The sequence below is a fragment of the Salvelinus alpinus genome, chromosome 4, assembly GCF_045679555.1.
Source record: "Salvelinus alpinus chromosome 4, SLU_Salpinus.1, whole genome shotgun sequence".
Lineage (NCBI taxonomy): Eukaryota > Metazoa > Chordata > Actinopteri > Salmoniformes > Salmonidae > Salvelinus > Salvelinus alpinus.
Window position 1 is genome coordinate 40,646,653 of NC_092089.1, and position 12,541 is coordinate 40,659,193.

The 12,541-nt window shown below is 44.9% G+C and overlaps 1 protein-coding gene across 2 annotated transcripts; it reads left to right on the forward strand.

Annotated features, from left to right (window-relative positions):
* Positions 1 to 2,606: 2,606 nt before the first annotated feature.
* LOC139573533 (Krueppel-like factor 10) lies at positions 2,607 to 9,652 on the forward strand. Of its 2 annotated transcripts, none has more exons than XM_071397090.1 (4): positions 2,607 to 2,969; positions 7,094 to 7,342; positions 7,506 to 8,328; positions 8,649 to 9,652. In XM_071397090.1, the coding sequence occupies exons 1-4, from the start codon at positions 2,928 to 2,930 to the stop codon at positions 8,951 to 8,953; spliced, it is 1,419 nt and encodes a 472-aa protein (XP_071253191.1). In that variant the 5' UTR covers positions 2,607 to 2,927; the 3' UTR covers positions 8,954 to 9,652. The 2 variants fall into 2 exon arrangements, with proteins under 2 accessions (XP_071253191.1, XP_071253192.1); XM_071397091.1 differs by having other exon boundaries at positions 2,789 to 2,969; positions 7,094 to 7,327.
* Positions 9,653 to 12,541: the final 2,889 nt, after the last annotated feature.

Genomic DNA, 12,541 nt, shown 5'->3' on the forward strand with positions numbered 1-12,541 from the left:
ACAGGGGGAAGGCATCAGTAAACAGTGCCAATGTCTCCAGGATTTAAGATTTACATTTTACAGTCATCCAATGCAGAATCTGAAGACGAAACGCTGAGCGTCTCTACACTGCTTTTTCACCAACACTAAACAAGCCCACATCAGCTGTGACGACACCAGCTCTCGTCACTCAGGCCAGCACAATAAATATGAGTTATTTCCAGCTCAGTAACAAGATAGCTCACTAAGGAGTGAGGCTTTAAAATAACTGATCTGTACTGCTAGCTGGGACTTAAAAGAAAATATTTAGTTTAGGACCGGTCAGTGTGGGATAAACTGGAATAAGTCTGCGTCTAGTGTTAATGTTAGTAATCTAGTATGGGTCTGTCTAGGTCTAGAGGCATGCAACCACCTCTCACTACTCCACCCCCATGCACTACGATCTCACAAGCAACCCAGCTTCAGAGTTCAGGGTAATGTGACTGCTGGCATATACGTGAGAAAGGGGGAGGGATGGACGCTGATGGGCTTTTCCTGGTCTCTTCTTCTGAGAAAAAGGGATACATTCAGGGACTGTGCCCAGGCCCTCTTGACACGCCTCCATTCCAGCAATAATCTCAGATGAACAGCAGCAGCTCAGATAGCCTATAAGGTTCTGATCACAAGATACTGTACTGGCAGTTGCCTCAAGCCTCAAAGTTAGCCCAACACTTCAGATACGACCCCATCTATTTGCATTACAACTTGAATCTAGGACACACTATTTGGCCGAGATGTACAGTACATAAGCTTGGCACCCAGAGCTAGAGACCGCTGGCCGTCTGGAGACCGTGCATTGACACTACATGATACTGTGAACTAGTAATGGAGTTAACTCTTTTAAGGAACACTGTTCTTGATGGAAAGAGTCCAGTGAGTCACAACTGACTGGACTGAATAAAATATTTTCTTATTTGATTTATAGTCAGTTATTTTAATGGAGGTAAGATGTTAAATATTATCATTCAGTGTCAGATAGACAGTACCACCACCCAGAGGCCTGGAGATGCCGTGCTGCCTGGCTGTGGTTGTGTACCAAATAGCTCCCTATTTTCTGTATAGTGCACTAGCCTATGGGCCCTGGTCAAAAGTTGTGCATTGTTAAGGGAACAGGGGGCCTTTTGGGAGGCAGTCTGTGTGTATGTTTCACTATTGTCTCTGTCTGCAGCCTCCCATTGTTCCCAGTCTCTGACCCATGGAGGAACGTCTAGACAGCTGACACTTACCTTATCCATACAGGGAACAGATAGATCCCCCCCCCCCCCATCTCTGTTGGCAAGAGAACACCAGACCTACTGAGGGCAGCAGTCCAAAAACCGCAGACACTTAATAGGGTGATGTCTCTCTCTGTACACAGCCACATTGGGGTGGCAGGTAGCCTAGTGGTTAGAGCGTTGGGCCAGTAACCTAAAAGTTGCTGAATCAAATCCCTGAGCTGACAAGGTAAAAATCTATCGTTCTGCCCCTGAACATGGCAGTTTACTTTCCCCTGTAGGCCGTCATTGTAAATAAAAATGTTTTCTTAACTGACTTGCCTAGATAAATACAATTTAGCCTTTATCTATCCAGGTTTAAATCCCTTGAGGTTAAAGGGAATAACGTAAAAAAGCTTTTGTCTGTAGCAGGTAGAGTTAAGTGCCTTGCTCAAGGGGACAATGACAGGAACACTTGAACTCCCACCAGATTGTTCCTGTCAGCTGGGATTCAAACCAGCAACTCTCCTGTTGTTGGAAACCAGATATCAAAATCAGATAGTGTATATGCAATGTGGTCTCAGAGCATTTTGTATTATTCTGTATCTGTTTGTAAATCCGAGACAATCCATTTAGTATGATATCTTACGTTTCGTATGGTATGTGTTAATTTGTGGATGTCCATCATCCATTTCAAACGATATGTTATGAATTACACTTCATATGATATGTTATGAATTGCAATTCATACAACATGTTCCGAATTTGCAAAATGTACAATGTTAGGAATTTGCTAAACGTATGATATGTTACGAATTCCAATTTGTTGTGGCTAACGTTAGCTAGGTGGGTACTAAGGCCAACATTAGTTAGCTCTAGGGGTTAGGGGTTAAGGTTAGGAGTTAGCTAAAAGGGTTAAGGTTTGGGAAAGGGTTAGCTAACATGCTAAGTAGTTGCAAAGTAGCTAAAAAGTAGTAAGTAGTTGCAAAGTTGGTAATTAGCTAAAATGCTGAAGAGATCCATGATGAGTTTTGAACACACAACCTTTGAGTTGCTAGATGTTCATGTTATACACCTACCCAACCACCCTCCTTCTGTTTTATGTAACCATACCAAATGTAATATATCATACAAATTTGGTATCCCGGATTTACGTTTACTATATTATGTCTAGTCTATGAGACCAGTCTGCAATATAATATTGGATTTAGTCTTTATAAGTCAAGTATTCTAACCTTAAAAAAAAAATATATATATATATATATAGCAATCATGTGTGTAAACGGATGTAATATAATATAACAACTAAAGTATCATCAGATGTAGTTCAGTAGACTGGAAAAACTGAGATCTTTCAAAATTCGACAATTCGTCATGTTGGGGGTTTTATGTGGCTCACTCAACTCGGTATAGGAGGATTCGCAGCGTTATTTTCACACGCTGATGCTGTTGTGTACCACGCTGTTTCCACGGACCACATCAGCCCCTGATCACGCGTTGATTCTTCTCCTATTGGTTCCTGTCTAGCACACCTTTGTGTCTGATTGGCTGAAAGTAGAGACCGGCCCCTCTGTATCCACTGTATTTGAAATTATGGTTGAATGGAACTAGAAAAAGGAAAAGGGAAACATATATTATAACATTTACCACAAGTCCGACTGTCACACATCACTTCATTAACACAGTGAAGTTACATTCGATACATTGTCTTCGAATATGAGAAAATGTATGTCGTCCTTTGTCGAGCGCCACAACAATGTAAGTAGCTACAATCGTCATTCTCACTGAAGTATTCAGGAAACCACTAACGTTAGGGTGATGTTAGATGATGAATTTTTGTTTTTAAAAAGTGCATCTTTCTCTTTGAAATACGTTTAGAATGTAAACAGAACTTTTTGAGATCTGTTTAGTAATAATAAGTGGATGTTGAGATTTAGTTGAATTTGTTGAACAGTAGATTTGAGTCCCATCTCTCTGCGTAGCCTGTGAGAGGGGGCGTGGGACTGTTAGTATAACAGCAGCACGCAGCAGTGCATCTGCTGGGTAACTGGGTTAAAGGCCAAAGTGCTGGGAAACACTAGCCGATCACTCACAGTTCACTAAATTCTGAACTTTGATATGGGGGGGTTAATGAAATACAAATGGTATAGAGGGAAATAGTCCTATAATTCCTATAATAACTACAACCTAAAACTTCTTACCTGGGAATATTGAAGACTCATGTTAAAAGGAACCACCAGCTTTCATATGTTCTCATGTTCTGAGCAAGGAACTGAAACGTTAGCTTTCTTACATAGCACATATTGCACTTTTACTTTCTTCTCCAACACTTTGTTTTTGCATTATTTAAACCAAATTGAACATGTTTTATTATTTACTTGAGGCTAAATTGATTTTATTTATGTATTATATTAAGTTAAAATAAGTGTTCATTCAGTATTGTTGTAATTGTCATTATTACAAAGAAATGTAAAAAATCGGCCGATTAATCGGTATCGACTTTTTTGGTCCTCCAATAATCGGTATCGGCGTTGAAAAATCATAATCGGTCGACCTCTAATCCCAATTATTCGCATAAGGAAGCGACGCAGAGGAAGTAGAGCCGGATGCCTTGTCCGGATCCGCAGAAGGCGAGTAGGAAAGCTGCCGTTACCGTCAATATTACTCGCCAACGTGCAATCATTGGACAATTAACTAGACGAGGTACGATCACGAAAATCCTACCAACGGGACATCAAAAACTGTAATATCCTATATTTCACGAAATCGTGGCTGAATGACGACATGAATATTCAGCTAGCGGGATACACGCTGCACCGGCAAGATAGAACAGCACACTCCGGTAAGACGAGGGGGGGCCGTCTAGTTTTGCTCACCTGAAGTAGAGTATATTGTGATAAATTGCAGGCCACACTACTTGCCTAGAGAGTTCTCAGCTATACTCTTTGTGGCTGTTTATTTACCACCACAATCAGATGCGGGCACTAAGACCACACTCAGTCAGCTGTATAAGGAAATAAGCAAACAGGAAACCACTCAACCAGAGGCGGCGCTCCTAGTGGCCGGAGACTTTAATGCAGGGAAACTTAAATCAGTTCTACCAAATCTCTATCAACATGTTAAATGTGCAACCAAAGGGAAAAAAATTCTAGACCACCTGTACTCCACACATAGAGACACGTACAAAGCTCTCCCTCGCCCTCCATTTGGTAAATCCGACCACAACTCTATCCTCCTGATTCCTGCCTACAAGTAAAAATGAAAGCAGGAAGCACCAGTGACTCGGTCTATAAAAAAATTGTCAGATGAAGCAGATGCTAAACTACAGGACTGTTTTGCTATCACAGACTGGAACATGTTCCGGGATTCTTCTGATGACATTGAGGAATACACCACATCAGTCACTGGCTTTATCAATAAGTGCATTGAGGACGTCGTCCCCACGGTGACTGTACGTACATACCCCAACCAGAAGCCATGGATTACAGGCAACATTCGTACTGAGCTAAGGGTAGAGCTGCCGCTTTCAAGGTGCGGGACTCTAACCCGGAAGCTTACAAGAAATCCCGCTATGCCCTGCGACGAACCATCAAACAGGCAAAGCGTCAATACAGGGCTAAGATTAAATCATACTACACCGGCTCCGATGCTCGTCGGATGTGCCAGGGCTTGCAAACTATTACAGACTACAAAGGGAAGCACAGCCGCAAGCTGCCCAGTGACACGAGCCTACCAGACGAGCTAAATCACTTCTATGCTCGCTTCGAGGCAAGCAACACTGAGGCATGCATGAGAGTATCAGCTGTTCCGGACGACTGTGTGATTACGCTCTCCGTAGCCGACGTGAGTAAGACGTTTAAACAGGTCAACATACACAAGGCTGCGGGGCCAGACGGATTACCAGGACGTGTGCTCCGGGCATGTGCTGACCAACTGGCAGGTGTCTTCACTGACATTTTCAACATGTCCCTGATTGAGTCTGTAATACCAACATGCTTCAAGCAGACCACCACAGTCCCTGTGCCCAAGAACACAAAGGCAACCTGCCTAAATGACTACAGACCCGTAGCACTCGCGTCCGTAGCCATGAAGTGCTTTGAAAGGCTGGTAATGGCTCACATCAACACCATTATCCCAGAAACCCTAGACCCACTCCAATTTGCATACCGCCCAAACAGAACCACAGATGATGCAATCTCTGTTGCACTCCACACTGCCCTTTCCCACCTGGACAAAAGGAACACCTATATGTGAGAATGCTATTCATTGACTACAGCTCAGCGTTCAACACCATAGTACCCTCATAGTTCATCACTAAGCTAAGGACCCAGGGACTAAACACCTCACTCTGCAACTGGATCCTGGACTTCCTGACGGGTCGCCCCCAGGTGGTGAGGGTAGGTAGCAACACATCTGCCACACAGATCCTCAACACTGGAGCTCCCTAGGGGTGTGTGCTCAGTCCCCTCCTGTACTCCCTGTTCACCCACGACTGCATAGCCAGGCACGAGTCCAACACCATCATTAAGTGTGCAGACGACACAACAGTGGTAGGCCTGATCACCGACAACGACGAGACAGCCTATAGGGAGGAGGTCAGAGACCTGGCCGGGTGGTGCCAGAATAACAACCTATCCCTCAACGTAACCAAGACTAAGGAGATGATTGTGGACTACAGGAAAAGGAGCACCGAGCACGTCCCCATTCTCATCGACGGGGCTGTAGTGGAGCAGGTTGAGAGCTTCAAATTCCTTGGTGTCCACATCAACAACAAACTAGAATAGTCCAAACACACCAAGACAGTCGTGAAGAGGGCACGACAAAGCCTATTCCCCCTCAGGAAACTAAAAAGATTTGGCATGGGTCCTGAGATCCTCAAAAGGTTCTACAGCTGCAACATCGAGAGCATCCTGACTGGTTGCATCACTGCCTGGTACGTCAATTGCTTGGCCTCTGACCGCAAGGCACTTCAGAGGGTAGTGCGTACGGCCCAGTACATCACTGTGGCAAAGCTGCCTGCCATCCAGGACCTCTACACCAGGCGGTGTCAGAGGAAGGCCCTAAAAATTGTAAAAGACCCCAGCCACCCCAGTCATAGACTGTTCTTTCTACTACCGCATGGCAAGCGGTACCGGAGTGCCAAGTCTAGGACAAAAAGGCTTCTCAACAGTTTTTACCCCCAAGCCATAAAACTTCTGAACAGGTAACCAATGGTTACCTGGACTATTTACATTGTGTGCCCCCCCCAACCCCTCTTTTACGCTGCTTCTACTCTCTGTTTATCTTATATGCATAGTCACTTTAACCATACATCCATGTACATACTACCTCAATTGGCCCGACCAACCAGTGCTCCCGCACATTGGCTAACTGGGCTATCTGCATTGTGTCCCACCTCCCGCCAACCCCTCCTTTTACGCTACTGCTACTCTCTGTTCATCATATATGCATAGTCACTTTAACCATACCTACATGTACATACTACCTCAATAAGCCTGAGTAACCCGTGTCTGTATATAGCCTTGCTACTCTTATTTTCAAATGTATTTTTACTGTTGTTTTATTTCTTTACTTACCTATACACACACACACACACACACACACACACACACACACCTTTTTTTCGCACTATTGGTTGGAGCCTGTAAGTAAGCATTTCACTGTAAGGTGAACACCTGTTGTATTGGGCGCACATGACAAATAAACTTTGATTTGATTTGTCTCCTCCCCTTCATCTTCACTGATTGAAGTGGATTTAACAGGTGACATTAATAAGAGATCATAGCTTTCACTTGGATTCACCTGGTCAGTCTATATCATGGAAAGATCAGGTGTTCTGAATGTTTTGTACACTCAGTGTATATTCCTTTATCTGTTAACAGAGTGACACCATGGAAGTTGATGAGCTGTACTATCCTGGCCGTCAGAACCATGAAGAGTCCCAGTGTCACCCTATGGCTGTGGGAGACATGGAGGCGGTGGAGGCTCTTATGTTTATGAACACCCACTGGAAAGCCAGGACTTCCAGGAGCTTCAAGCATAGACAGTTCCGACCTCTGACCCCTTCCTCTGACTTCTCAGAGGATGACTCTCGTCTCTCATTTGAACCGGCTGAGGTTCGTGAGTCTCTGGTAAATTTCCTGTGTTACTTGTGTGTGTTCTCTCAAGTTCTGTCACATACATTCACTGTGATAATCCTCCATACTAAGTGAAATGTAATAAATATAACCTCACACAATGTAGAGATTATATCGTTTCGAAACCACTTCAGGGTTTTTTTCCCCTCCGTCTCAGTGTATGACCCCGCCATACAGCCCGCCAAACTTTAAGGCCATTCACAGTCAACCTGGTCCAGAGACAGTACAGACCTCCTGGTGCCAGAGACATAACCCACAGCCAGCACAGCAGGGCTTGACACAGCCACAGATGGTCAGCCAGCCCCGATCACAGGCCACCAGTGTGATCCGTCACACTGCAGACATCTGTCCAGCCGCCCCCCTGGAGCAGAGACTGAACCAACCCCTGCCTCCCCAGCCCCAGCCAAGCCCAGACAGCATCAACAACCCCCTGGCAGATAGGCTATCTGGCAGGTGCTCCAAAGGGAACATGACACCCCTTGACCCCTCTGCTGAACCGGCTGCCATCCAGGCTCCGGTTACTGTGACTCTGCCAGCCTCTGTTGGTAAATTCCACCAACCTACATCGGTGTCCCCTGTCAACTGTAGGGTTTCTCCTGTTCCGGTTTACTGCCAGATACTACCTGCTGTGCCCATTGCAGCGAACAGTCATATTCCAATGGTAGAGACCAGTCACCAACAACAGTCAGCAGCAGTTGGTCCTCCTTCAGTCTTCTTCATGGGCGACCAGGTGACAAAGGGCCCTATCATCTTCTTGGTTCCCCGGCCAGTTGTCGGGATCCAGCTGTCAGTGCTGACATCTGGTGGCACCAAGCTGCCAGCCATCGCCCCAGCGCCAGGCTTCAGCTCAGTGGTCCAGCGGAGCAGCCTGCAGCCCGCTGAGGTGTCCAGAGTCCGCAGCCATATCTGCCCCCAAGAGGACTGTGGCAAGACCTACTTTAAGTGCTCCCACCTCAAGGCTCACATGAGGACTCACACAGGTAGGACAGGGCTTGTGGGGAGTCTATTTTAAATGTTAGAAATTCAGGTAGTGGCCTTTTTGTTTACAAGTAACACAAGTATTACATATTGTAGGAATAACAACAGAGTTTATCTCAGGGTTTAAAAAAAAGTCAGTGTTCTTTTCTTTGGCTTCTTATTGCTTCCTTATTGGTGCTGTAATTGCACTAAAGCCACAATGTTCAAAGACCTCCTTACATGCCGTAACAACAAGATCAGGTAATCACCCGCTTAGCCTTTATGGCTGACTGTGTGTGTGTCCTGCTGTAACACTAGTCTTTCCTCTATGTGTTCTGCTCAGGTGAGAAACCTTTCAAATGCAGGTGGGAAGGCTGTGAGAGACGCTTCGCCCGATCCGATGAGCTATCACGCCACCGTAGAACCCACACGGGAGAGAAGCGCTTCGCCTGCCCCATGTGCCACAGCCGCTTCATGCGTAGCGACCACCTGGCCAAGCACGCCCGTCGACACCTGGACACCAAGAAGGTGCCCTGTTGGCAGATGGGAATCTGTCACAGCGTTGATGTTACACATGCGGTGTTTTCAGCACCGTTCCTTCGTCCTCTGCCCGGAATAAACTCTTGCCTTAAAGACACTGTAGAATAAGCTGTTTCTTCATTAGATGGGAAGGAACTCATTCACTGTGATACTGCTCACTGAAGATTTCAATGCACATCAATGCAATTAATTACATGTTGAATTCTTAAAAAACTAAAGTTGTTTGACATGTTTAAAATTTCTTGACTTACAGTTTCATATTTCATTCAGGTCCACTTGAGATTACATTGTTAGTGGCAGTTTAATATGTGATGAATGATAGCAGGGTTTTACTCATTTACATTAAGTTTGATCAACTCTTACTTGTTGAAGATTATACTAATATTATCGTTTACAACTGTGCTTTAAACTACTGACAAGACAAGATCAACCTCTTTGCATGTGGTTGTAGTGGTGGCAACTGTCCGCTCTTTCTGTGGCAACCTCCAAAGTGTGGAGCAAGGTACAGAAATGTAGAAGTCAAATCTGTGAACAACTAGAGGCTTAGATAGACTCTTTCTGAATCTCTGAGCCTACCAAATAAGTCAATTACCGTTATGGATTGCAAAACTATGCTTAACTATTAGATCTTGTACATTAATTGATTTTCTACCTAGTGAATGTGTTCAATACACTGTATATTTAATATTCATGAGAATTGTTTGGCCAAAGAAAGAATGTTAGAGAAGAGTTTGTATATTTAACTTGACTAAATTACATACATTTTCATTGTTTTGTTACAGGTGAAATAAAATGTGTAAAACTTTACTAGTTTGTTGTATTTGTGTTGAATTCAAATCAAATGTTATTTGTCACGTGCCAAATACAACAGGTGTAGACCTTACTTTGAAATGCTTACTTACAAGCCCTTAACCAACCAACTGGTACCGAGTCAATGTGCGGGGTTACAGGTTAGTCGAGGTAATTTGTACAAGTAGGTAGAGGTAAAGTGACTGCATAGATAATAAACAGCAAGTAGCAGCAGTGTAAAAACAAAGGTGTGGGGGGGTCAATGTAAATATTCCGGGGGGCCATTTTATTAATTGTTCAGCAGTCTTATGGCTTGGGGGTAGAAGTTGTTAAAGAGCCTTCTGGACCTAGACTTGGCGCTCCGGTACATCTTGCCGTGCGGTAGCAGAGACAACAGTCTATGACTGACACGCCTAGTATATACAGTAGGTCCTGGATGGCAGTGATGTACACAGTGAAGCAAACGGTCAGGATGCTCTCGATGGTGCAGCTGTAGAACTTTCTGAGGTTCTGGGGACCCATGCCAAATCTTTTCAGTCTCCTGAGAGGGAAAGGGCGTTGTCATGCCCTCTTCATGACTTGGTGTGTTTGGACCATGATAGTGTGTTGGTGATGTGGACACCAAGGAACTTGAAACTCTCGACCCGCTATACTACAGCCCCGTCAATGTGAATGGGGGCGTTCGGCCCTCCTTTTCCTGTAGTCCATGATCATCTCCTTTGTCTTGCTCACGTTGAGGGCGAGGTTGTTGTCCTGGCACCACACTGAGAGGATATGTGTTGCGTTACTGAACTGAGGGGTATACTACAAAGCAAGATAAAGGAGTTAGCCAGCTAGAAAAATAAACTTGAAATGGGCATGGTCTAATTGACTCAACAACCAATAACACATACACTACATGACCAAAAGAATGTGGACACCTGCTTGTCGAACATCTCATTCTAAAATCATGAGCATTAATATGGAGTTGGTCCCCCCTTTGCGGCTAAAACAGCCTCCACTCTTCTGGGAAGGCTTTCCAATAGATCCCTCAAATCTCGACCTCGCAGCCACTTCCACTGGTTTCTTTTCATTGTTCCCCTCTAATCAGGGACTGATTTAGACCTGAGACACCAGGTGTGTGCGATTAATTATTAGGTAAAACAGAAAACCAGCAGGCTGCGGACCTCATAGAGTAAGAGTTGAATACCAATGCATCGGACATTGATGTTGGGCGATTAGGCCTGGCTCGCAGTCGGCATTCCAATTCATCCCAAAAATGTTCGATGAGGTTGAAGTCAGGGCTCTGTGCAGGCCAGTCAAGTATTTCCACAACGATCTCGACAAACTATTTCTGTATGGACCTCGCTTTGTGCACGGGGGCATTGTCATTCTGAAACAGGAAAGGGCCTTCTCCGAACTGTTGCCACAAAGTTGGAAGCACAGAATCATCTAGAATGTCAGTGTATGCTGTAGCGCTAAGATTTCCCTTCACTGGAACTAAGGGGCCTAGCCCGAACCATGAAAAACAGCCCCAGACCATTATTCCTCCTCCACAAAACTTTACAGTCGGCACTATGCATTGGGGCAGGTTGCGTTCTCCTGGCATCTGCCAAACCCAGATTCGTCCGTTATACAGCCAGATGGTGAAGCGTGATTCACCACTCCAGCTGACGCTTGGCATTGCGCATGGTGATCTTAGGCTTGTGTGAGGCTGCTTGGCCATGGAAACCCATTTCATGAAGCTCCCGACGAACAGTTGTGCTGATGTTGCTTCCAGAGGTAGTTTAGATCTCGATAGGGAGTGCTGCAACCGAGGAGAGATAATTTTTTTACTTGCCACACGTTTCAGCACTCGGCAGTCGGCAGTCCTGTTCTGTGAGCTTGTGTGGCCTACCACTTCGCTACTGAACCATTGTTGCTCCTAGACGTTTCCACTTCACAATAACAGCACTTACAGTTGATCGGGGCAGCTCTAGCATGACAGAAATTTGACGAAGTGACTTGTTGGAAAGGTGACATCCTATGACTGTGCCACATTGAAAGTCACTGAGCTCTTCAGTAAGGCCATTCTACTGCCAATGTTTGTCTATGGAGATTGCATAACTGTGTGCTCGATTTTATACACCTGTCAGAAACGGGTGTGGCTGAAATAGCCAAAATTCCACTAATTTTAAGGGGTGTCCACATACTTTTGTATATAAAGTGTATCTATGTTTAGCTTTCTTAATGAACCAGAAAATCACCTGTTATTTCTGGTTGTTTATTAAAGTTAGCTGCCCAAAGCTCATTGATCCTGCTTTGTAGTATACCCCTCTTTCTGGGCACATATCTGTGTCAGTTCAAGGCGGTGTTGAATAGTAGGTGAGAGGTCACCGGAGTTTCCTTCCATTGAGAGGCATTCACTTTCTGTGTAGTGTAAACATACAACCATTTACTCAACATCGTTATCCTCAGTCAAAAATAGACAACACATCCTGTTATATTGGAATATACACTCAGTGGACAGTTTATTAGGTACACCAGCACATTTCCGGAATTGGTTTGCTGATTCATGTGGCGTGCTATATAAAGCAGGCAGTCAGGCATCCAGTTACTGTTCAATTGAGCGTTAGATTGGGCAAAACGAGTGACCTAAGCGACTTTGAGCGTGTTATGATCGTCGATGCCAGGCACACCTGTTCCAGTATCTCAGAAACAGCTGGCTTCCTAGGCTTTTCATGCACGACAGTGTCTAAGGTTTACCAAGAATGGTGCGACAAACAAAAAACATCCAGTCAGCTGCAGTCCTGTGGGCGAAAACTGCTCGTTGATGAGAGGTCGAAGGAGAATGGCAAGAATCGTGCAACCTAAAAGGTGGGCCACAAACAGGCAAATAACAGCGTACAACAGTGGTGTGCAGGACGCATCTCGGAACGCACAACTCGT